At 40.3% G+C, this 26,684-nt stretch overlaps 1 protein-coding gene across 1 annotated transcript in view; it reads right to left on the bottom strand.

The window, feature by feature from the left end:
* The window catches only part of DOCK8 (dedicator of cytokinesis 8), a 95,897-nt gene that overhangs the window by 10,224 nt on the left and 58,989 nt on the right, over nucleotides 1-26,684 (bottom strand). The window contains exons 24-39 of the mRNA XM_069776337.1: nucleotides 25,828-25,923; nucleotides 24,926-25,075; nucleotides 22,329-22,442; nucleotides 21,147-21,302; nucleotides 18,217-18,356; nucleotides 17,461-17,630; nucleotides 15,679-15,824; nucleotides 14,788-14,970; nucleotides 14,020-14,155; nucleotides 13,343-13,430; nucleotides 10,605-10,701; nucleotides 9,188-9,322; nucleotides 6,621-6,773; nucleotides 5,377-5,535; nucleotides 4,485-4,585; nucleotides 3,843-4,035 (exon numbers count right to left, since the gene is read on the bottom strand). Coding sequence (XP_069632438.1) covers nucleotides 3,843-4,035; nucleotides 4,485-4,585; nucleotides 5,377-5,535; nucleotides 6,621-6,773; nucleotides 9,188-9,322; nucleotides 10,605-10,701; nucleotides 13,343-13,430; nucleotides 14,020-14,155; nucleotides 14,788-14,970; nucleotides 15,679-15,824; nucleotides 17,461-17,630; nucleotides 18,217-18,356; nucleotides 21,147-21,302; nucleotides 22,329-22,442; nucleotides 24,926-25,075; nucleotides 25,828-25,923 — 2,217 coding nt within the window. The remainder of the gene's footprint in view (nucleotides 1-3,842; nucleotides 4,036-4,484; nucleotides 4,586-5,376; nucleotides 5,536-6,620; nucleotides 6,774-9,187; nucleotides 9,323-10,604; nucleotides 10,702-13,342; nucleotides 13,431-14,019; nucleotides 14,156-14,787; nucleotides 14,971-15,678; nucleotides 15,825-17,460; nucleotides 17,631-18,216; nucleotides 18,357-21,146; nucleotides 21,303-22,328; nucleotides 22,443-24,925; nucleotides 25,076-25,827; nucleotides 25,924-26,684) is intronic.

Raw genomic sequence — 26,684 nt, 5'->3', positions numbered from 1 at the left:
AAACTGGGAATGACAATCTGTCTGAGCGCAGGATAGATGCCAGCTGGCTAGCTAGCCAAGTCCTTAAAGACATCTTTATAAAATGGCAGAGACACTGAGGGCTGTTACTATTGATCAGATTTCAGATAAAGAATTGGCACCACACATCACTAGCAACATGGGACTTTCCCCACTGGGTTCTGTAGATGTATTTATTTCTCCATAGGTGAAATTTACTCCAGCCATGCTGCCATCACAGTACCTAGTCTGCACATCACATCACCTCACTGGCAAGGTCAGCACAAAGCTCAGGACAGCGTTTGCAGGAGTTGAGAATATGCCTGTATTTCAGCCAGAGGGAAAACTGCAGCACGTTTTAGCACACCCATGCCACTTTCTACTTACCAGTCTCATTGAAGACAGTGAATTCAACCAGACTTAGCCTGCCTGGCATATAGCTAGGGCAACTCATACAACCCATGCTGCAGGGGGTTTTCCCTTTCTGTAACAGCAGCCATTAAGGACTGTTTTCACAAAATGGCACGTGGCCTTTGGTGGCTTTTTCTTTTTTTCTTGTAGTAAAGGGAAAAGACTGCAGAGGAGTGATTTATTTATGAAAGTAACCAAGAAAGTCACAGACACCAATTATCTCTTCTTTGCCTTTAAACCTGTAATAACTAATGTCAGGCATGTATTTGCATGTTTTATAGTCCATGCACTCTAGTAGGAGAGAGCCGTCATGACATACCTCTGGTGCTTGCATGATCTTTTGCAAAGTGGACATGCCTTACCCACCTTCTGTCTTGATCTACCTTTCATATTGCAGAATTTAATATGTCCCTTGTATAATAAAGACAATAAGTAAGTTACCACATATATCATCAGCAATTATTTGGACCTCACAAGCCTAGTTTTCTTTAAGGAAAAGAAACACTCATGTGAACTCAAGGAACTTTAGTGTGATCCCCAGCCGTTATCACCATGTTAGATATGGCTAGGGTACCCTGCCACCTAAAACCCCAAAACAGCACAGTTGAATTAGGCTACTGCTGAACCCAGGCTAATTAGTCCTGTGCCTCAGCAGGTAGACAACATACACACTAAGTCCTTGTCTGTGGTAATACAAAGTGGCTTTAAAGTCAGTCCATATGCAATTCACATTCTCTCCAAGTCTCCCTTACCACTTGCAAAGGGGATTTAGTCTAAACACAAATTAAGCTCAAAGGGAATTTCACTGAAAGTGATCCCATTCTGATTCCAAGGGATAGTTTTGATTGCACAGAGGGAAGTATACGCAGTTTTGTCTGGCACAGTATAAGGAAAAGTGTTTCTCTACTGAGAATCAGTTTTCTGGATGCTAAGAGAGTCACTGCAGAAGACCTAGGTCAACTGATTTAATCCTTTGCTGCCTCATTTTACTCATCTGTAAAAACGAGATAACTCTTCTGCACATCCAGAATAATCTTTTTGATACATGTTATCACCACCCTCAATTCCGCAACTAAATGTGTATCACCAATATTAGTTAATTTCGTATGTGAGCTAAATGAAGAAATGGACACAGAAAGAGTCACTGAATGAGATCTGGAACTCCAGGTAAAGCTGAGACAGTCTGAGTAGTGTATCTCTCTTTTAACAAGGTCATCTGAACAAGATCTTCACAGGTTCTACAAAACACAAACCTGTTAGTAAAGAATGCAAGCTCTTCTCTTGAAAGGCTTTGCAAAAAATGCAAAGTGTTATTATAGTTAATTATTGTTATTGAGCAAACTGAAATTCAGAATTATGCTGTCAGATGAAGAATTGTGTAATTGGGTTTCTGGTCATTAAGGCACTTTATTACCTCTCTCCTATGGAGCAGCTGTTTCTTTGGCAAACATGTATTTACACAAGCATTTTGATGAGAATGATTAATTTGTTGCTTTTAAACTTCTAAGTTTTTGCTTGCCTAGAGCCTTGTAGAATAGACTTCAGTTCTCTAAAATAACTGAAAACATACCCATTCATGGCAATGTGCATAATCTGGGGAAAATGGAAGGAGGAATTCCATTAGGGTCAAGCATGTGAGATTACAAGCATTCAAGGCAGCCTGGGAGCAGATGACATTGGGAAGGGAATGCAGATTTCACCTATATCTAAACGATGATAGTATGTAACAAGTAGGGAGAAAAGAAGAAAATAGAAGTAATGAATGGAAGTTAGAAGTTAGGAAGTACACAAAGCTGACAAGGGATGCAAAATGTCAGAAGTATACATCTCTGGCCAGAAGTGTAGCCAGTAAAAAGAGTATATACAGCTATCTTAAGAGTAAAGGAATTTAAGAATAACACTAGTCCGTCACCTCATTGCTAAGGTGGAATTGCAAATACTAACACCCAACATACTAAATTCAATGCAAAATGGCAAGTGGTTCAATCATGGTCACATATACTATTCTGAAGGGAAAAAAAAACCCAGGTGGCATGGTTATTTACTATTCTGAAGGGAAAAAAACCACAGGTGGTATGGTTATATCAAGGGATGATGAATGTACCAACTACTAGTGTTAACCATTTCAAAATCACCTGGACCGTAGAATGTGCTTCTCAACAGTTTAAAAGAGCTAAGCGGAAGGGTATTCAGGCAGCGAATACTGAGTTGCCGTATGTTTTAAAAAACTGGGGAAGTTCCAGAGGAGGAAATATGCTTTGGGGACCACATTTTTTTAAAAGATGAGCAGATAGTGGTAGGTTTATCAGTCTGCATCCAGGACAAAGTGGTGGAAATATTGATACAAAATGTTACTAAAGAAAAAAATAAAAGGTATTGTAATTAAACTGAATCCACACCAGACTATAGAAACCTGAAACTTTTAAAGAGATTACAATCTCATAAGGGTAATAATGCCCAAACAGTAGATGTTTATAAAACATCTGAGTTGATTCTCCAACACATTTCCACTAATTAGTTGGAATGATTTATAATCATTGCAGCAAACACTCTGTAAATGAACACTGGTCTTCACTGGTCTTAGAGAATAATGATAAAGGGGGCATCATCAACACATGGGAATATTTTAAGGGTTCTGCCATTTCTATTTTTAATAATGTCTGAAAAAAAGTAGTAACATCACTGAATTTGCACATGAAGTCAGTTCAGGTATGGGTAACCAAAACTGCATAATCTGATAAACTACCTATGAATACCTGCATTTCAAAATGTCTAACTAACTCTAACAACAAAGAGTTATGCTTTCATTTAGGTGATGTAGAAAAGAAGGGTGAAAAACAAAATCTAAGAAAACTCTCTGGAAAAGATCATTGTGTTATGGAGTTAAAGAGCTCAACATCAAACGAACAAGTGGAGCCTTTGGAGACAGAAACTGAGAGACACTTTCCAGGCTTAAAGAACTTAATGGTCATTCTTACTTGACTTTGATGTGACTGCGTATAGACTATGGTGATTGTGTCATTCATCAATCAAAAGGGTGTTGGTTAGTAACTGGAGAACAGTCAAAGGATTGGAGAACATGTCTAAAACAACTAAGTAGCTCCAATTACCTAGATTATGAGAAAGATCTGTCACAGTTGATAAGTAACAGCCCTAGCATGTGATAATACAGGGCTTCTACTTAGCAAACAAGAGATTACAGTATCCAACTGCTGGAAACAGAAGCTAGAGACAGCCAGATACTAAAGTACCAGTTTTCATCAGTAAGTATAAATCATCAGAACAACCTACCAAGAGTGGTTATGGATACTCTGCCATCATAACTTTTCCTTCCCATACATGCATTTCTACTCTGCTTAACACAAGAAGGAATTCACACACCAGAACAGGCCATCCTAGCCTTATGCTGTCAGAGCTTGGGAGCCTTTTCTTACCTGAAAGCTGACACTGCCCACTGGGAGATAGTTTCGATCTTCAAGCATGCTGAGGTACTCTGCCACAAGCGCTGCAGCATGGACCAGACACATGGCTGCTTCTGTATAGCACTTCCTCTTGGTGTGCTTCTCTGCCATGTTCTGCAGCCAAGTCAGCCTCAAGTCAGGCGATGTCTGGTATCCTTTGGCAATTCTAACAACACAGGGCAGAAAGGAGGTGTGAATGATCACTTCCTCTAAAATAACAGAAGATCGTTTATAATTCTCCACCTGGGTTGAATGGAAGGAGACATCTCTATCTTTATTCTGTACGATTCACTAAGCACAGGGCAAAATAAATGGTTAGGCAGGACACACAGGGGCTATGAGGAGAGTAAAACTGCTGAACCCAAGACTCTTCAGTGTTCATCAGTCCCTGACCCCCACCCTTGCCCAAGTCTATGCCCACCTCCCAAAGGCTCTACTGCAACATGCTCACTCCCGCAGCCTGTGGCCCCTGTGACAGATCTCAGCTGTACTAAAGCTGGAATTTACACAAACAGAACAGCTATAGGGTTTGTCCACAGCTTGTCCCTAAAATGCACAGTTCTTGTGCTCACCTCACTGTAGAATCTCCTCAGTAGCAATTCTAAATGGATTCACCTGTACATGAGATCCATGAGCATCTCTGGATCTTCCTGAAATTCCCTCATTTTCACTGTATCTGACAGGATGCTGTTCAGATTACACAGCAGCTCCTCTACCTGCAGTAATACAAAGATCAACATGCATTTCTCAGGTGTTTATTTTCCCCCTTCTAGAAAAATAACAGCATCTGCACCAGATGATGTCTTAGTCCCTCCCTCTTACCCAAGGAAATGTCAGGATGTGGAATTGCTACAAGATATGTTTTTCCAACTCTATTCAATGCAGAGAAGACTGCTGACATAGCAAATCTTATACACACATTTTAATTAATCGAAATGAGCTGGAATCCTTTGATCTGTTTATTTCCAAATGAAAAAAAAAATCAAACCTATGTGCTAGTGGAATTCAGCTACAGTTAATACATGATCTGATAACAAAGCAGATGTTTTTATAAGTCTTAAGCACAAGCTGAGTTACTGTAAGAATTTTAGCAAAGCATCTGACAGTTGTCTGAAATGTTTTTCATTATTGCTGCTGCCACCTTATGAATTGACAAAGGGAGAGAAGTTTGAATGATGCTACTTGTCTGAAAACATAATGAATCAAATTCCATCTTGGGAAACTCTTACAGGGTACAGCTCCTGCTGGGGTCTAGAAGAAAGTTGTACACAAAGCTAAGAGATGTTCTCCTGTAATATGATTTCAGTGGAACTTTGTAAGAGTTTATTCTATGGAATTATGTCCTCCGCTTCTTCCCTGCTTATTGTTGTGTTAGAAATAAACTCATGCAATAACACCTGCATCCTTATTTTCATTGCTTTGGCAGACCAAGATCTAGGACTTGCTCCAAGCACATTCCTATGTGAAAGCTCCTGATAAAAGCCACAGATGTCATAAAAGATTTGACCTGAATGGGAAATGGAGTTGCCTGCATATCCGCATCTTCCTCTGCATAGGCTAGGATGGTTCGTAAGGACCGTCGAAGGAATTCTTCATTAAACTCAGGTGATTTTCCAACCAGAGAGGCCAGTGACATGGTCACCTGCATCTTCACTCTTGCAAAATTCTTTCAGAAGAAAAAACAAAATCATGAAAGAATGATGGCTGCACTGCATCATGCATTTCAGTTCATGTATCTCTGTCTACTGTGTAAACCAAACCCTCTTTTTCCTGCCCACACCGAGTGAATTAAATTCACTGCTCACACGAGTGGCCTCTGGTGTATCAAAGCCAGTCCTGTTTTACCTGGTTAAGCCAAAGTTCCCTAATTCTGATATGTCTGTACTTTGGGGCGAGAATATTCCTTGGAATACATATGGTTGCTTGAGACAAGGGGAAGTCAGAAGCACCTCTTTCCCCCTCTGCACAGGCCAACGGGTGTGTGGATCAGGCCACCCACAGAGAAGAAGGAGAGGAAGCAGGACTGGGAAAACATTCTGGAAACAAGTCTGGGAAGCAGAAGCCCTCTGAGGGCTTCACCTGGTGATGCACTATGCCTTGCTGATCATGGTGTATCAGAGGCACATTTTCGTCCTCCAGAGCCAATGCTTTTTACCTATTCAAGGCTTTTAAAGTAAGAACTAGGGAAGAAAATGCTGTGCAAGATCAGACGCCATTCAAAATGCAAATACATGTCCTTTTGTGCTAGGACATTGTGAACCTACATGCATAACATATGTATTTTGCTCCATATGTGTGGTAACAATCAGAGCCTAGTCCTGAGACTAAGGGGCTAGCAGAGAATTCCCATTAATACAAGCATACAGTAGTTCTACTGAGGTTGTAATGGCATTAGAATATAACTAGTCTAAGATTAAGTAGTTTTGACACAGGAGGGGAAAAAAAAAATCCAAACCATGACAAAAAGAAGAGTATTGCTTATACATTGTGTAGTCCTTGCCATCAGAGGCCTAATGCTGTTCCATTTGAAGATACATTTACAGATGTTGCAGAAAAAGGTCACATTTTCCTCAACAAAATAATGAACAATAATTAAAACTACTTTCCCTCTACACTTCTAGCACTTCTTCTGGCTCAAATGTGTGGAACAGCATAACATATGATTATCTGCAGATGCGTTGCATTTGCTATTACAACTTCAGTTTCAGTTTCAATCGATCACAAAACCTAGTGCTGTTCTCAGAAACTTACACTGGTAGAGCTGAAGCTGTATCTCATGAGGAGATAAAGAGTGGCACAGGCTTGAGACCGTGTAATATCTATGCTGCTGCTGCAGTGATGGAGAACTCTTTGACACAGGTCAGCACACTGTTCGACCTCCTCTTCAAACAGGAAATCTCCAAACTAAGGGAGATAGAGAAGAAAACATTCATTGCTCTTGTTTCTGGCCATTAAAACATCATTAGCTTAGTGCACAAAAATCACAGGATTCATACAAAGACCAAAGTTTGCAGAAAGCACATTTTATACATCTTTTTATTTGGACTTCTGATTCCTGTGACACAATAGGTTCCATTTTCAAGTCTTCCTACAGGAAGAAGGGTTTGAAAATACGTCTTTGTGTTTTGAAAAGAGTGGCAGAAAGAGAAAGAATAAAAAAAAAATCCTCGGAGTCCCATGGCTCCAGAAGCTTTTGAAAACCTCAGATATTGCAAAATTCTTAGAATCATGGACAGCTGCTAATTTCAGAATATATCATGGTTGATGAAACATGCAAATACTTCCTTAAGCATAAGGAACAATTAGTAGCTTTTTGCATCAATGCCCAACCCTTCCACAAAACTTCCATTGCCCAGCTTTCATGCCAGACCCTCCTTTACAGTATCTCCACAATGCACCCAGCAGACAATAAACCCAGGGTTTCTGTGCTAAGAAACTCTCACCGTAGACAGCACAGATGCACCAGTACTGTATGTACTTACATAGGACTGGCTGATAAAGGCGTGTGAGCAGAACACAGGATGTTATTTCTCATTTGCAGGCCCATTTGCCAGTTCTCAACCTTTCTTCACTTCATTATCTCACTGTTTTATGTCTAATTTATATTACAAGTCTGCTGGCACAGGGTTCTATCATTTTTATTTGTAAAATAACATGTATATACCTACAGTGTAATAGAAATAATTGGAATGATTGCTTCATAAAATACAGAACTGAGTCAGCTTAACTAGAAGATCTATTTCAATAAGAAGAACAATTGCTTCACAAAATTCATTATTGTAATTGGAAGTTAGCTTTCAAAGATAAAGTACAATGAAAATGTAATTACGAGTTTCATAACTACTCAGAAATCTACCCAGTAATTAGGCTTTGTCAGCCAATCTGCATTTAACAGCAGACAGGCATTAATTGGACAGGAGTATCCTGTTCGTTATTTGCATTTTAGAATAGTTTAGGGAAAAAAAACAAAAACAAAAACCAAACATGTAATGGATTTTTCCTTTGTGGAACTGCTTTTCATTGTAGGAGAATGAATCTTAAACAGATTTTAGAGAGTCCTCATGAAGCACCTAAACAATTATGACCCATTTTATAAAAATGTTGGGTCAAATTCTGTCCTCATATACATTTTTGTCCTGGTTTCAGCTGGGATAGAGTTAACTGTCTTCCTAGTAGCTGGTACGGTGCTATGTTTTGAGTTCAGTATGCGAAGAATGTTGATAACGCTGATGTTTTCAGTTGTTGCTCAGTAGTGTTTAGACTATAGTCACGGATTTTTCAGCTTCTCATGCCCAGCCAGCGAGAAAGCTGGAGGGGCACAAGAAGTTGGCACAGGACACAGCCAGGGCATCTGACCCAAACTGGCCAAAGGTGTATTCCATACCATGGGATGTCCCATCTAGTATACGAACTGGGAAGTGGGGGCAGGGAATCGCCGCTCAGGGACTAGCTGGGTGTCGATCGGCAGGTGGTGAGCAATTGCCCCGCGCATCATTTGTACATTCCAATCCTTTTATTACTACTGATGTCATTTTATTAGTGTTATCATTATCATTATTAGTTTCTTCTTTTCTGTTCTATTAAACCGTTCTTATCTCAACCCACGAGTTTTACTTGTTTTTCCCAATTTTCTCCCCCATCCCACTGGATGGGGGGGAGTGAGTGAGCGAGCGGCTGCGTGGTGCTTAGTTGCTGCTGGGGTTAAACCACAACAATTTTGAATTTTGTTTTTTAATCAGAGGTACAGAAATGAAAGAGAGATTAGGCTGAGTTTTCAGGCAGAATGAAGATGAAATCTGTCAATATCTTAGAATCTACTTAGAATTTTGGAACTTCTCTTAGAAGCAGAAACCTAGAATGATCCCCCTGAACTCTGATGGGTTAGCTTTGATTTCTCTGTTGTGCAACTGCTTGGAAACTAGTCCTGATGATATAATAATTTAAATTTGACTTTATGGAATCTGTGCAATCCCTGGCATTAAGATTCCTATTTAAAATCAGAATGTATTTGAAATATAATGGGTGGACTTTTTACCTTTTTATTAGTAAACTTCCATATTTAAGAGTAGACTGCTAACACCGCAAGACGATTCATATTCAGTTATTCCATCTTGTGTGGTCAATGAAATAACCTTACAACAGGTGGAAGTCCCTTAACAACCCTATAGATAGGCATTTGTATTTACATATGCAAAACATATTTAACAAATGCCGAAGGGAAAGTGGTAAGTGAATGCACACAGCTCTGCTCTAGAAATGTTGCTCTGATAAAATAACTTGATTGGAAGCATGAAAACAGAAGTCTGTCAAGAGCATACCTTAGCAATGAGCGCTCTGAGTGTAGCAAAGCAATGAGTCAGGTAAGTGGTGCTCTGATCACAGCCAAGAGAATTTACCAGGACCTTCAAAACTCCTCCCAAAAGATTGTCTCTGCACTCTGCTGCAAAGCTTGCCTACACATGGAGGAGATAAACAACAATAACTGCATGAGGTAATTCAGCAATGAACTGGCACTTAAGAACCCCTGTCCATGAGACACATCCAGGAGTTTAGACATTGGAGTTTTTTCATTTGTTAACATCTGCTTCAGAGGAATTTCAAAACACTTTTGTAGTGATTAAGAAGACAGAGGGGAAATATCCCAAACATTTCTCAATATCCATGGACCCTCCAATGCATTTTCAAGCTCAACCAGCTTCTGCAGTGACTCTTGAAGCTCTGCCAACCTTCTGTCCAATCTTTCATGTACCTTGGATCAGGAAGTGATCCTGTGGTGGGCAAGCACTATCCTTCCCCTTGTCTCCTCATGCTCTCATTTCCTGGGCATATAGGCTAAATAGGCATACTGGTATGCTCTGATCAAACCCTCAACCCAAATAGGGGGGAGACTAGGTGCTATGAGTGATGTCATGCAAAAGTGATGCCCAGTACTACAAGAGTCTGGTACCGAAATGCTTTTCCACTAACAGGTTTTCAAGAACGAAGTTTTCTCCTCACTATCTATGAATATGAATGTTGCTCTAACAGTAGTATTCCCATAGCCATGAATTTGGAGTATCTCTCCTAAACCAGGAGACCATGTCTAAGCAGAGTCAACTATCATGGTTCCACTGCTGTCAAAGGACCTGTGAAATTTTACTGCATCTGATTCCTAGAAATTAAGTAAATTCTGCACATGACATTGCTCTAGGTGGCATATCTCTTTTCAGAAGGCCTCCATGCAGGTGAAAGATACTTTCCCACACTGAGCACTCTGTCGGAATCAAGGTTAAATCCTTTTGTCTCACAGGATCATACATGCAAGTATGAGCAAAGGCCACCCAGCAGTCCAGTTCCAAATTACTAATATCTTCAGATATATTCCTAGCATAAATGAAGTTTTTTCTTCCCTCATCCTCTCTGAACTCCAGGATCACAGTAAGACAGTGGAAACAGCTTTCAACAACATCTACTGAAGACAACAAGGTGGTAGATTTCTCTTTCATTCACAGTAGTGTAATGCCCTACAGTAGAAGGGGCTTGTGGCAACAGTGTAAAGCAGGCAGAAATTTCATCTTTGGATTCATTCTTCTTCATCTTTTTTTTTTTTCCCCCTTCAAGATTATACAAGTTTACAGAACATCTTTAATGAAAACATTTTGCACTGCCTAAGAAACAAAAGGAGAAATGAATCTTGCTTCCACTGGCTTCTGAGGGAGCAGGGATTGATACCAAGTCAACTCTGCCATTTCCCACCTGGATGATGTTCTCCTGCATATCAAGAATGATCAGGTTAGCTTCAGTTGCCAGGTTTCCACTGATCAGAGCTTCTTGATCTAGCTCAGCTTTTGTCCTGCAAAAAGGAGTTCTAATTAAAGCACGCAGAGAGTATCCCAACAGATGGCCTGCTGTTTAAACAAAGCCAAGATACAAATTATACTATTCTGAACAATCCCATAAGAGCAAATAAAGAAAATAATGTTCAGAGGTGTTTCTTAAGAACTACAGAGTCAAATGAGGAGGGCTGATATTGTAGGACAGAAGTCCCAAAGGAGACACCTGAAAACTAGGCCTCTGTATAGTTCAAACAGATGCTTCTGCTTCCTTAATAGCAATCTGCATAATGGCTACTCTGCCCTCAATATCATGTTCAGTTGTTCAATAAGCTATGCAATAATTTCTGAATGCATTACCTGTAGCAGGACACCAAAACCCAAAATGGAATAAAAGGCATCTGATCTAACACTTCCAGAAAAAAAGTAAAAACAGCAGGCTTGGGCAAAGAGGAAATTGCTTCAATGCCATAGCAGCAGTGTTTCATGTAGGCAATTTAAAACTTGATTCTTGAGACTGTCGACAACACAAGACAGCAGGTCCAACTGCTGTGGGGTCAATACAGCAGTGCCCCAGGCCATTTAAGAGAGGACTGAAACATTTATAAAAGACAGAATATGGTGGTAAGGCAATGCATGATGCCCTCTTAGTTGAGACACAAGAGCGAGGTCTGGAACACCGCTCCTCTGCAGCTGAATGCTCTAAGCATAGGTTGCAGCTCCTAACAAAACTCTATTTTCAGAGATCCCTTCTATGCCAGAAACACAAAGAGGAGGCTTTTTTCTTTTTCCCAAACTGCTCAGAAACGGGCTGCTGCATGGCCAGAAGCTGGTCTCTAGAGCTTGAGATTAGAGCTGCTTTGACTTGGGCCAAAGTTCCTAAGGTGCATTTCTGTGGCTGGAGCAACACCCTTACAACCACACTTCCGAGTGACTTCAAAATTTGTGGCTTTTCTGCTACATTCGCTTACTTTTTCTGCCCATTGGAGTCTTAGACAAAAAAGACAATCAGAAAAGTAAAGAACCATCCTTTTGGGCACAATGAGATAATTCTGGGGAGGGCTAGGAAAGGAAGTCAGGGCAGTTGTATGGTTATTAATTACAATGACTCAAAGCAATGAAGAATAGAAGGCTCTGCCAAAAGGCTGGTGCTATAATCAAGCCAGGGGTCACTAAATATGAGTAAGAACTGACCAAATTAAGCAAACAGCATAGCTGTTTGTTTGAACAATTTCCAGCAACCACTCAGCCTTGCACATTAACCATGCTGACTGGATCTTCTCTGACGTGTAACCACGTGTAGCTTATAGCTGCAACTACAATACCAAAGCATGCTGGACTCAAGAGGAAGCAGGCTGAGTGAGGCTGAGTGGCAACCTGTGCAAACTGGCTGTGCCACGTACCACCTGCAAACACCTTACTTACCGGACATATACACTAAAGGGATCCAAAAAGGATGAGAGCAAAGATCTTGCATACCACAGTGATGAACGCTGGGTAAAACAGAAAGGCCTGGACAGCATGCAGAGTTTTACTTATGTAACCATAATTTTTATTTTAAGTGGTTTAACTGAACTGCTGCAAACAGGTATTGTAGAGCTGCTACTTGAGGACTCTTTTATTCTGATTTCAATGAAACTGGCTGGGAGAAAGCAACCTGCTTTCAGGGAAAAATAAAAATATCCACACAGGATCTGCACCTCTTCCAAACTAGCACAAAAGGTGGAAAGATTCTTTTTTTAAAGTTTGGATAAATTCCAGATTAAAAGTCTTGTGTTCAAAAATATATGTGATAATCATATATGAGTGCTAGTAGGCTACATCAATGTAGTTGCTGCATAGCACAACAAGTGTTCTCAGTTCAAATTCACACATGCTGAAGGATATAGTGGTAGCTTACAGCAGCTGGACTGGTGAGAGTCCACTGTCTCTACCTGACACACAGTGGCCCGTTTAGATAGTCAAAATTCAAGCAAGTATCTATGAACAAAGGACATATGTCCTTTAGGGAAAAACAACAAGCTCCACACTTAAAGAAACTAAGCACATAGCATATGAAAATGCTGTTAGTAACACAAATCATTCCTGAAAATACAGTTTTCCATAAACCTAGACATTGACTTGTCTACTACCACACAGTGCTGCTAAGGTGAAATGTACTGAGACATCATTACTTAAAACCTGCAACAAGAAAAATATTCACTACAGAATCATGTTCCCCCACTCCTGCAAATAACACTTCTCAATTTTAACATAGCACATCAAACCCAGCTCAACTGATTTCATATGGCAAAACTTATACCACAGCACTGTACACAGTGAGGAGCCATAGCAACACCAAAATAAATGTCGTAGCAAGCCTCCGTGGAGTATTTGATACAGCCTGTATCAATAACTAGTATTTACTACATTACTAATAAGAAGAAAAAAAAGTGTAAATAACTATTTAAACTTCTCATTCAAGTGATCTCTTTGTTGTGTCATACCAACAGTTGGATACTTTTGCTACGTAAACATTTTCTATTTTTCTCTTTGACAGAAGAGAGAAAGGATTGAAACTGCTGACTTTGTATGAAAACATCCTAGGGGAAAGAACAAAATGTAAAAAACCCAAAGATCTTGGTTTTAATAAAAGCAATATATATTTATTACATGACTTACTTATCTTGTCTCTCATTTGCCTGCCGCCAGTGAGTCTGCTCCTTTCTCCAGCGCAGGTTTTCATTTAGTCCCGCTGATCTGTCATTCCCTAAAAGTGCAACATATATCAGTGAGATTAAAGCAAAAGGGGACACCTGAAGTTTGATAGCTCACTGAAAGAAGGAGATACATGTCTGTAGCAGCCTGTCAGAACTAAAACCATTTAACTTTATAGCCTCAGGGCTCTAGTAAAAGGACAGGACCCCATCATGTTTTTCATCTAGGCTTTTTAGAACATTAGCTTGCTTAATGTCTTCAAAGATGAAAACACAAATTATTCCATTTATTAAATGAAACAACCTTTTTTGCTATGAACAATTTGTTCTTACTGATAGTTCTGACACCATTTCTTGGCTCTTGATTAGACACTAACACAATTTTTCAGAATGTCTTAAAACTTAGCTGGCCTCATAGTCTTCACCTGAGAAGAGCTCAGTCCCAGCCACACCCTGGATAGTTGAAAGCTAGTAATATTTTTATCCACAGCAAAACCAAGAAAGGTCTGCAAGGGAAAGGACTGTGGATGAAAAACATAAGGACGAAAATGGGGAGAGTGCATAAAAACCAACAAACTCATTTATGTCTACAACCTCCCGAGATCTTCTCAAAAGACTTGGGGGGAGAGGGGTGTGAAGTACCAGCTGGTATTCTGCAGCGCTTCATCATTTCTCCTCTGGCTCCTTCACCTCTCAGTAAAGCCTCTTCTAATCGGGCCTTAACGTCTCGTGACTTCTGGAGTACTTGGGTGCTAACTTTATCTGAGCTTTGTTTGCCCTGAAAGTAAAGTCAAAGCAATCAGCACCAATGGACATGAGTCCAAATTACATCTTCAGAACCAGACACAATAGTAGAGATCTGCAGAGGGGGCAGAAAGCAATGAATATGGTTGACTAATATATAAAGGCTAATTAAATGTTGCAGATGAGGAAAGAGGTAGTATATGTACTGCTGATAAACACAGATATATAGCTCAGTGCTACAGAGAGAGAAATTAAATTTCAGAGAGAAGGTTCTTTGATCCATTTCAGACAGACCCTGTCAGAGAGGGAAGTCCTGATGTTCAGTCCCAGTGCTTAACTAAAGGGTCATCCTTAGTGTCCTCTCCAGTACTTACAGGAGCCGTCAACATACTGCCTGCCAAAAATAGCCCTCAAATCCCCAGAAAAAGGAAAATAACAAAACAACTTAAGCCAACTTCATAGGACTTCCTCAAAGGTTTTGGCTGCATTTTGCTTGAACGCTAGTGTCAGTTATTTTATCTGAATTAATTTGTCCATTTGTAGCATAGATTAGACAAGAGCTAATTTAATAACTCTCAGTAACAAACTTCCCCTGGACAGCTGGAAGGTAAGGAAAAAAACATTAAACCAAAACAGGACAACAAAATCAGGCCATGTTTCACTTACCTTGTACTCAAAGCATGAGACACAAATGAAGAGGAGGTCTAAAATCCTGTTCAACTGCATGGATGGAAGGTCTGCAATCCATTTCTGTATTAGATTCTGATCAGCATTTTTCATGATCCAGAGGAAACAGATCAAAAGGTTGCGAGTAGTATCAGGACCTAAGGTGGCACTCTGTCTGTAGGGCTAGGAGCAGATAAAGTAAATGTCAGTTGAAAGAAGAAAAAGAAGAGGGAGGTCATTTAGGTGAAGTAATGTTATTTAAATTTCAGTGAAATCAAATTTCAGGACTGGACTTCAGTAAGTTTAACCTCTTCCAGGTTATACTGATTGTATTTTTTGAATGTATGTGTGTGTAATTAGTGACAGGACCAGTTGTACGCATGTGAAAGACAGGAAGAGGCACAAGAGCATTTTTTGCTAGATGCTTGTATTTTAATTTCCTTAGAATAATGCAAAAAAAGATTCTATAACTCTTCAGTCCCCTCTTGCCATGCAGTTGTGTCAGCCAAATTGTATAGAAGATAAAAACAACCATGAAGGAAGAGAGAGAGGAAAAAAAACAGAAGGCTCTTGGATTCAGGTGAGACTGGGAGGCAGTGAGGGAATCATAGTGGCATTTGCTGATCCAGAAATGAGACTAAGTTGGGTGTGGCAATGGAAATAGGCCTGTGGGAGAAAAAGTGGAACTACCTATGGTAAAGGAGTAATTAAATGACTAGAAGAGAAGAGGAGGAGATGACAGGAGGAATATGAGGCATTCTTTGGGGCTGGAGGAAACAAGAATGCAGTTGTTCATTACTGCAGTTATTAGTGGCAAGAAAGGATAAAAGGAGAAAACAAAGTAGAGGAAAACAGATACCAGAAAGTACACTGGCAGACCACTGGACATACCAGGGACAGCAGAGATATTCCAGAGCTTCTGAGGTTGAACTGATTTCCTGCAATGGCAAGGGCCACATTTTGATTGATTGCACCTGCAGACTCTTGTTCTTCTTCTGGGTTTCCTGTGCGTCCCTTTCCGCTGCGGGCATCTGAAACTAGATTTGAAATATCCTATTAGAACTTCAGGAGCAATCCAGTTGTTGTCGCTCACTTGTCACAGTCTTCCATTGGGCTGTAATGTAACAAAACAACTGGCACCTCCATCCCTGGGACTGTTGGTCTGGCTGATGTACCAAGCAGTGAAAGAGGTGCAGCATTAGCAAGACAGATTGCAGCCATCTGCAAAGGCTGCCAAATTGTTCAAATTAACACAGGGAAAGGAGATGTGTCCAATAAGCTCCAGGTGTTCACAAAAGCTAAATTAAAAGCAAAGGCAGTAGCAAACATGAGGTTGTCTCTGAGGTCCAAAGCTAAGCAGTGCTTCATAAGACTTGGAACCACCCAGTTCCAGTCCATTTCAGGTGAGACGATCAATGCAAAAGCCATACACGGATTTGGTGATATTCAACAAGTATGTAAGTCTGCTAACACCTGACAGAGTCAGTATTGCCTGCTGACTAAAGAACAAGTTTAATTTCAGGCTGCTTCTATTTCCTGCTAGTTCTTGACATCACTTTCAGCAAATAAAGTTGTTTATACCTAAGTTTTGTAAAAATCTCCTCTGATTCTGAGTGTCCATTTTGTGTTTTGCATGTCATGTTTTTCAGAGATGCTGAGTGACCAGCCCGTCCCAGTGTGTTCAGAATGAGGTCAACAGCCTCTTGTGACAGATACTCAGAAAGAAAGACACTCTAAAACCAAGCCATACTGGGACACCTGGGCTTCCTCATAATGTCTCTTTTTCATCTGTGGAATAAGGATAACACTTAGATTACAAGAATGGGGTGAGATCTGATTAGCCAATGTATAATAAATGCTTTCATCCTATTAGACTGAAAGTGCTTAATAGTACCTTTATAGTATTAAGTTTTTTGTCCAGACTTCTAAATGCAAAATATTTTCAGAACCAGTGACAAAAGCATATTCTTCAAAGATTATACCTTTTTTTCTTTATAGCCTTTATTTTATTTATGGAAGTGAAATGTAGTTTTCCAAGTAGCAAAGATCTACTATCCTACAAAAAGATGTGAAATAGCTGCTTTTAGCAGTATTATATGAACACACATGTAGCAAAATGCAAGAAAACAGCCTACATAATGTTGTTTTAAAAGGCTTGATAATGTAGAGCAAAGTTTATAGTTAAAACAGATGACAAAAATATGTCTCCTATGTGATGACTACATCTGCCTCAGATTAATTTTGGTATCCTGTTAATAGCACTACAGAGCAATAGAAAAAGATAGAAAGAATACAATCCAATTTCTTTAATTGTGATGCAACACGATGTCAGTATCACTCTTGTTTTCTTCTCTACTGTCTGTTAAACCTATCTATATGTCAATATTTCTTGCAGATCTTGCAGGCTTTATTTGCAGGATCATAATATTTACACTAAAGGGACAGGCAGGAGTACTTACAGATACATCTCTGGTCTATCATTTGCTCATGAAGTGAGGACACTGATGTTTTCCCTGTCTTTAAAAGTCCAGTTTACTTCTAAGTAAAAGAAATATTCAACCTTACTAGACTGTGTGGAATTTCTGCACTTAGCACAATCTCTTTTATGTTTGATAGATTGTTTAGACAAGTCACTCTGAGAAGCTGAAAAATACAAAGGGAGAAAGGTCTTACTTGTAAAATCATGGAGTTGCGGCAGTGAATCCAAAATGATACCAACCAAAGGGAGGTAGAGAGCTGCAATTTTAATCTTCACCTCTTTTTTGGAGCAACGTGGGTCTAGGTCATGGGAACTCAGCAGGCTAAGGATAGCACTGACAGCCTTTTTTTGCACCCTGCTAATCCTGTTAACACAAAACCCATCCATGAGCTCCACAAATTATAAATCAAAGACTTAAGAAACAGAGTGGAAAGAAAAAAGTAAACAAACAAGTAAAAGAAACAAGTTAATACACCAATATTAATTAGATAATCTCTTCCATTCTGAGCAGAGACTCATGTTCCCTGCAAGAGATAGCTATCTTACATCTCCAAGCCACTTCACCACAATCAAAGAGCACCCACGTTTTTCAAACTTCCCATAAAAATTCAGTATGGTGAAGAGAGGTGCTTAAAGAAAAGCATCAGATTCTTGCAAAAGTTTAGCTAAACTCTTAAGTTCAAAGGAAGACATGTTTTAGAGAGAAGAGCAACCGAAATGTTGTGTTCTCAATTCGTGTATCTAGCCAACACCACTGCAAAAAATAGTATATTTATATTCACTGGGACCAACATACTGCAGATAAAACAATGACTGGGTTATTGCTATGTTAGAGTGACTTACTGCAAAGAGTGGGGGAAACAAGACTGCCCTAGAATAGAACTATGACCTTGCCAAGAGTAATAATGTGACTCGATCCCATTCTAAAATCTACAAATTGGGATACCCACCCCTCGCTGTCTGCATCCAGCGCTGCTGCCAATTCAGTGAAAAGTAAGCCGGTCAGAAAGTGCTGCTGACGGTATTCAGCTGAGAGGTCAAACATACCAGCGATTTTCTGGTCCTGGAAACTAGAGCAGGAGCTAGAGTTCTGCAGAAGTATATTAGAAGTGTTAAAGAATGATCACTGAAATAAAAGCTTCTTAAAGAGGCTGTAGTTACAGTTCATGTAGCAAAAGGAAAATCTCTACCAGAGGAAAAGCACAGACTTTGAAAGAAGGTTGGACATTTTGGAGAAAAACACTTGTGTGTGAAATAAAAAGCATCTAGTTTCAAATGAGTTGTTTGCTAGGATGCAATCTCGTCCTTTCCATTCTGTGTGAGCAACTCATTTGACATTTTTTGAGATGTAAAATTCTACCCTGTATTCGTTAGTTTGGACAGGACACCAAGTCAGAATTTTCTCCATGTTTATAACTCTTCGCATCGCTCTTACTATTGCAGAGTAGCCACTGGGCATCATACAGCAAGAAGCTGCCCCTACATTAAGAGGGACCTTGGTGTCAGAAGCTCTGCACTGTGCCTTCTTCAGCATCCATGATGTCTAGCATGGAAGTAAGGTCAGGAAAGATGTGTGAACAGTGTTTCCTTTCACCCTGGAAATCCTTGGTTGAGCTTGCTGGCAGCTGGCATAATTTAGAGCAGCCTTCAAACTGCTGTAACTTATGGCTATGACTGATATACAGCCAGCTCAGGAAGGGAAAGTTGCTGCTATATATGTGTTGTGAACTTCTTAGATTCTCCAATCACAGGTCTGTGCCACAGGTCATCTGGAATGTTTTTGTCCCCTGATCGGGTAAGCATAAGTCTTAGACTCTACTCCCTAGTGCAGCTACTGGGGTTTATGAGTCCAAATTTTGCTTTTAATTTATATTCTTCAATATTCTCTCCCAATATTTCTATCAGTCACCTGGGAATAGTCCCAGAAAACAAACACATGAAGCAGCAGTATACCACACTGTGGCAGCTGTCTTCCAGCATATTGGGTCAAATGAAACTCATGTCTCTGAGCAGCCCCATATTTTGGATCCACATACTTAAGCCCACTCCCATTTTGGCCTCAAGCAGACAGGCATTGGCTGTACTATGTTTGTGTGGAATAATGTTACAGTGCAGAGCACCTGGTTAAGTGAATTTGGCTTCTCTCCAAGAATTCCAAAAGATTTATTCACAAGGCCACATTTCTTACTGAAAATCTAACTCTAGCTGGGCAGCCCTCCTGCAGACAGATCAAAATTACTGCAAGCGTGGTCAGCTAATGTATTAAATCATCCAAGGGCCACAAAAGCCTTATTGATTTGCACAGGTTGCACTTCATAGGTTACTCCTAAAGAAGAAAAAGGGTTGATGATGTTGCTTGAAGGAAAGAATGATTAAACTGGTGTCTGCCCAGCTCTGACTTGCTAGAATTAGTTGCAAGAGCTATGCTGACTTCTTTTTTTCCCCATAAGCAGAAGAGTCCCATTTCTAGTTCTTTGACATTCAGGATTAGCATTAAGCAAAACTACTGGGAAATCCTCACTCTAAGACCTTCATGTTTTGCTTTTAAGACCAGGAAAAACTTCAAGGAAATATTATTTGCTATCACTGACCTGTCAGAACCCTTAAGGTATGAGATGCAGCACATCTTAGCGTCCAACCAATTCCTTGGCAATGACACTTGAAAAAGTTACCATGAATTTGAACTGCTCTGTTACTCAGAGTGTTTTTATACCTCCCACCATTCTTGGCTTCAATTCCATCCTCCTGCATCCAAGGGCTGTGGCAATTACGGGGCACTGCACTGAAATGCTTCATCCCAGTTCTGACCTCTGCAAGATCACCGAGGTGGAAAACAGGCAGGCCAGCACCCTTTGTCAGGGGGTCTGCCCCATGGTAAAAGCAAGATACCATCTAAGTAGAATGTAGAGGACAAGAGCACAAGACTGGCAAAATAGTGTGTGGCATGCCAGCCGAAAATTTCTTTAATGAATGCATTTGTGAACTCCATACCCAGGATGACGCATGGGACGTCCTGACATACAGGAAGTCTAGAGCTGTGTCAGTGTCAGTATCAGTATCTGGGAAAAATGTGCATGTACTGCGAATGACATCCTGGGAGAAATGAGAAGTGATGAGGAGGGGCATTCACAAAAATTGTGTGGAGAGGTCTACTCAGGATACCTGAGCGTTTCCACACAGAAAAATCATAAAATTCAAATAAAAGGGAAAACGCTGTCCAGAAAATACAGAGAAATCATTGGCATAGTCATAACATCATCTGCACCACTGGGGTGGGGAGGAACCCAGAACAAAGAATGCTGCTATTTGAAAAGGAAAGCATGACAATCCTGCTCTGAAAAACACTAAGGCTCAACAGAAATCCATCATTCTAGGATATTGAAAATTGCAGTGTTTTAGTCACCAGTTTACATAGTGGTAGCATCTACATCCACTTGGAGACCAAGAAGGTCAGCTAGAATGCAAACACACAGACAGTTTGCTGTGCGCTGCTGCATGCCATAATTCTCCAAAACAGATACTGAAATACATATTTGTGGTTGCGTATGGATGGGATATAGATGCGCCTGTAAGTTAGCCTTCAGAGCCATGTTCCTTTTAGACCTTGTATGTCTACCTTAACAGTAATTTTCTGTTTTCATTTTTCTAGAGGGACACATATCTGTGTCATGTTAAGTTTAAACTTATGTAGATGCAATTTTACAGTAGAACTCCCTTAGTCTTTATTCTCCTGCGTCTTTTCTTTCAAGAGGGAAGTTATTCTCCCTCATCCAACCATGGCTAATTCTAACCTAAGTGTCTGAATACAGAGCAACGTAAGTCTTTCTCTACATGTGTGCTTCATGTGATGCTCATGCAATATCACCTAATGGATGCCTACCTGGGAGGACAAGGAGGGGGAGGGGGATGCTGGAGCAGACACGGAGGTCATGAAGAAGAGGTTCAGATTGAGGTAATGCTCATGGCTGCAGAGAATTCTCAGGAACTCCAGTCTCATGGAAATCAGGGTGGAGAGTGAACTCAGCTTGTTTGAGAGCTAGAAAAGCAAACCAAAGAAGTATCATGTGATGGGCGTGCACTATTTAAATTACCATGCAGTGAAATATCCTGCTTCCTGAAACAGGAATAGACAAATAGCCCAGCATGCATTAAAAAGCTCACTGGTTCCCTGGACCTAACTAGTTTCCATCCATTAGCTGCTCTTTGTTCCACAGTGGTGGTGTCTCTCTGCCCCCTCTCTGGCTGAGTTACCAACTTCCCAAGAGACAATAAATTGGTTTTTTTTGCCCTCCCCAAAGAAAAACACAATATTTTTTCCCTTTTGGATAACACAAAGATTAAAACCAAACAAAACTCTGCTGAGTCTGTGGCAAATTCATAAAAAGTCCTACTAGGCAACACAGAGCATCAGTGGTCTTGTCATTTCTCTTCATATCAACAATGACATCAGTGAAGTATTGTACATATTATAAGAAACCGGGGTCGTAGCCATCTTGTGCTCTCTTACCTACCATCAGCTGACAGAGGGCCTTCCTTTGGCAGAAAAACTACAGCAGGTATATCAGGTCACAAAACAGAAGGAAAACTTTCCCCTTCAAATGCAACAAATAATTTCATAACAACATCCTGCATCATCATTTATTTTTAATTTTGGGAGGCTTGTAAAGCAAGAAGACAGACATGGTTCATTTTGACTGAATCCCCCAAATATAAATACATCCTCACAGCACTGGAAGAGTCAGAGACCAAAAGCTGCTCTGTATGGTCTGCAGACCCTGCTGCTAAGGGATGTTAAAAAGTAAGGGAAGAAAAGTGGCTCCATGGATGCTCTGCAGTAGTGCAAGGTATGACATTTCTAAAAGAGTCTTAACCTGCACTCAATTTTTTTCTGCAGACCACAGATCAGAAAGGTTTAAAGTCTCTGCATATGCAAGAGGAAACAGGAAATTTACCTGGCCCTTTAACACAGTTCAAAGGATCTTAATGGATAAATGAATCAAACAGAACAGAACAGTGGACTGGCCATAAGCCAAATGCAATACCAATCATGCATGATGCCTACCTGATTGCAGTAATGTTTGATGAGATTAAACACAAATCCTCGGTCCATTAAAGAAAGGAGATCATACAAGAAAAACGCCAGGCTGATATTAATCTTTTCTGCTTGTTCATTTTCCTTTTAAAAAAAGGGATGAAAAGAAGAACTGCAGTTACAATGTATGAAACTTACATAAAGGTGGAAGACTTTTCAGAATCATTAAAAAATAGTGTAGGGAACAGCTCCCAAAACCATGGCATGGAACATACTGAACAAGATCGTTTAAGTTCTCCAATTTATGTAACCTTGTTAAAATTATACAGAATCACTCCTGTAAATTATTTCAACTGTTGTGGTTTTCACAGAATAATATCACAGGATGAATGAGCAAGTTTATCTATGCAAATCTTTGGGCTGACAGCAATGAAATGGAATTTGAGACCTGTTCTGAATTCCCTATGGGGTACAATCCTGCATATGCCGTTTTTAAAAAAATTGAACCTTTAACATTAGAGAATGCTGGTTTAGGTACTTAAACCATAAAATATTGTTTTAAAATATTAATAAAAATCTGCACTGGCTCTGCTGACGGAATGCCAAGTATTTTGTTTAGAAATTTTAAGTGTAAAACTGATAGTAAAAAAATGGTAAGATAAATCTGTGTGTTTTATCATTCAGCAGCTAAGCTCTTGCATGCTTACAATTGGCCTGATTAACAGAGATACGCAGCCCTCAAGTAAAAATCACAAAGAACTCCACGTGCCCTCTAAAATAAGGCTACAGTTACTTAAAAAATGGCAATTTAAATCATAAAATCTCAGTAGCATATGTAGTTCACCAAGAGGAATTTGTGGAGGTGCCTGAGGGATCTGCACACATGTAATACTCAGAGTCCTCAGGTGGATTCACTCAAGACTGACAGAGGAGATGACTGGGAAAAATGTTGCCCCTACTCCTGTCTCTGACTAGTGAGAACAGGTGTGCAGCACCTCAGGGTGGTTACAATTTCATTTTTAATTTTTCAACCTTTTTGACGCCATTCAGGAATATATATACATATATTTTCTGCAATGTGGAATTTACACAGCAAAACATTTTCTGCTGTGAAGAATAAATTAGTTTTCCACTACCTTACTGGGTAGGCTAAAATATGCCACACATCACTGTAGAATTTCAGGGCAATCTGACATGCTCAACCATGTATTGAAACATAGATTATTACTGCTTGGATTTAAAAATCAGACACATATTACCTACTGCTGCTCTGTACAACTAACCAATGGCCCTAATTCTGCAAACACTGCAGTGGGTTTTTCACACATAATCAGGTTCTATACACTCACTCTATTAAAACTGAATTGAATTAACAGCCCATAAAAACCTGTGTATTTCTCATGAGGAAGCCATAAAATACTAATCTCTTGGCAAAATCTACAGTTTTGTTAAAACATTTTTAATGTAACAAAATTTTATTACACATGTATTTAAAAAAAAAAGAAGTCACTGACACCTTAAGTAAACATTTCCATGGAAACAATTTCTCTGCACATGGCTATCATGGAAGCACACCAAAGATGAAGCAAAAGGTAAAGCTTCAGGAAAAACTTTTTGATGGACAGTGACAATCACTTCTGCCAGTCTCTGCCCTCAGTTGTCTGGTCTCAGCCCTTTCCCAGTTTCTGCTCCTCAACAGCACAGTGGAGGACACATTAAGTGGATCAGGAAACTGAGCTGGCTGAAAAGCAATGTGGCAGACCAGCCCTCCAGCCTGGTCTGCCCTGTGGCAGAGCACACTGCTGGGCTAGCACAGTGCATTTGGCAGCTCTGGGGCATGAAAACATGCCAGTTGCAACAACTGAACAAACAACGGTCACCCAGTGTGTAGATACACAGATGTGGCCTTAACTTTGTCTATTGGCTAGTGCAGAGTGACAGCAGTGATGTAAGCTGATTATCAATGTTAAAATATAGATTACATTTTGTGATCCTTTCAACTTCATAATCCATTATATCAGTGCAACTTGTTAAAACATATCAGGATAAAGAATTTCATGAGACTTAGGGCTTATTTCTTGTCTTTAATTTTCAAGTGGCCAGTGCCTCTTTGAAGAGATCTGGGGTTAGATCACTCATGGCTAGATTTTGCAACAGTCAGGAGGAATACTGCCTTCATATTGCATAGCCCACTGCTGTCAAAGAAGTAAAATGTGGAATAAAACACTGTGCAGTAGAAACAAGGGTAACAGGAAAGGGGGATAAAAGGAATAAACCCTGCTTTGGCTGCAGTTTGATGCCCTGGCCAACCTGGCATAAAGCATCACTGCCACTGAAAAGGGGTGTCCAGTCTTTCCTGTTGATGGGAAAAGGGGTTCCCTCCCTGCACCCTGCAGCCACAGCGAGAAGCAGGCTGGGGAGCTGCGCTGAATAAAAACAGTCTGACAGGGGAGCACAAGGCTGGCCCTTGCAACACCCCTCACTCTTGCTTAAGGTCCATGTGAGAATACTGCCACAGTTTTGGCCTAATTCTAGTGACACTGCTGAAGGTGAAATAGGATTAAACACTGCTCAGTGTAACACAGGCTGAGTAGCAAGGATCCATGGTGCTTATTTCATACATTTACCTTCTGTGGTTTGACTAAAAGTGCAGCAATCTCTGAAGTAACCACACTAACTATGGTGGTAATATCATCTTTGAAGCGATCGGAGAACCGGCTTCTTCGTGGGTTATCTTGCTTCTCTATGTTGTGAACATACTGAGCCATACTCTTTATCTGCAAAGAAAAAAAAAAAAGCACCAAAACTGGAGGTAAAACTACTACTTGTTTTTCCTTGAATGTAATCACTCTCATCTTCTCAGACCTGCTGTGATAAATCCTACATGTACTGGCAACGACAACAGAAAGCCTGAGACTTGAACACAGACAGACATTGATTCCTGTTTATGTCCACGCAGTTGGCTACTCTCAGCACCTGCAATCAGAACCACCCTCCCCAGTCCCTTGCCTCTGCAGCTCTGAAATGCTGCTATTTGCAAGTTTTGCCCTTCATGATGACACACAGGGAGTGACACTTCTGGAATTCTTATTTCTTGACCTGATGTTGGGTTGCTTATATGCTGCCAGTGGAAATCAGTATGTTTTTGCCACTGACATCCATCACCTCAGGGCTCTGTGAAACTGAATTTCAGGAGCCTTGTCACTGCTCCCATGTTGTCAACAAAGTGGAAAAGACAGGAACAGGTATTCACAGGAAAGGGTGGGCTCAGTTTGATGTCTGTCTTTCAGCCTTCTGCAAGCTGTGGACCACTGTGCATGTTCTTCAGGCAGGACTTTGCCACCACAGGCTGTCAGTGGGAAACAGGTACGAATATGGAGAATTCTTTAGTTGTACTTCCATTATTTGGGACCTTTCCTTTTCACACTGGGGCTGAATAACTGAAGATATCACCACAGATCTAAATCTGTGCCTGGACTACCTGCTACATTTCACCATTAACTTACTAAATGGCACTATCAAATCTTACCAGGAGCTCAAAGAAGAACCAGGCATACTTGAAGACAGATTCTCTCACCATACCCGTGCTGACGACCATCTGCAGTGCCAGCTCCTCGTGGAAATGCTAAATAATAAACAAAGAGTGTTGGGAAATAACTCTTCGATCAACTCATCTCCCAGGTTGAACACCCCCCCTCTTCCCTGTGGGAAACTCCCACATACTGGAGAGTCAGCAGCTGGATAGGAATGCATGGACATCCCTGTAGGATCAGAAGGCAGATTTGACCAAAATGATGTATGAGGAATGTTGATGGCAAACAGACTTTGGAATCCATTTTTCTGTGGATCCAGAACCCCAGATAATTAAACTAGGGAAATGCCTTTGGCTCTGCATGACGGAGCAGTCATGTTCCCCACTCCCCACTAATTGTTTCCATTTAGCACATCCATGTTTTTGAGAGAAAGTAGAAGTAAGATTGTCTCTGTGGTGGGAGAGAAGGACACAGCAATAACCACAGCAGAGCTTGTACATAGGTTTGTAGTTGGAGACAATACTCTTTGCAGTGAGGTCTGACCATAAGACACCCAATCCCAATAACCTGAACTTTAAAGACACTCGAATCTGGACTAAAAATTTATTGCAATGTCTATTTTCTATTCCTGACACAAACAATAAAGCTAATGAGACTCCTAAGCATATTTACATTGAATAGGACATATAAATCCATCCAATATTCAGACTGGGTATAAATGTCTATGCTTTTTGGCACAAATCAGACCAATAAAGAGGAGGAAGAAAGGAGAGTTTCTTAACTGTAACTCAGGTTCCGAATTGCTCATTGCAGGGCTTTTCCCCTGCTTCTTCATCCAAAGCCACTGCTGCTG

This window comes from Haliaeetus albicilla, chromosome Z (genome assembly GCF_947461875.1).
Source record: "Haliaeetus albicilla chromosome Z, bHalAlb1.1, whole genome shotgun sequence".
Taxonomy (NCBI): domain Eukaryota; kingdom Metazoa; phylum Chordata; class Aves; order Accipitriformes; family Accipitridae; genus Haliaeetus; species Haliaeetus albicilla.
The sequence above is the reverse complement of the archived record's forward strand: the minus strand, read 5'-3'. Positions and strand labels throughout refer to the sequence as shown.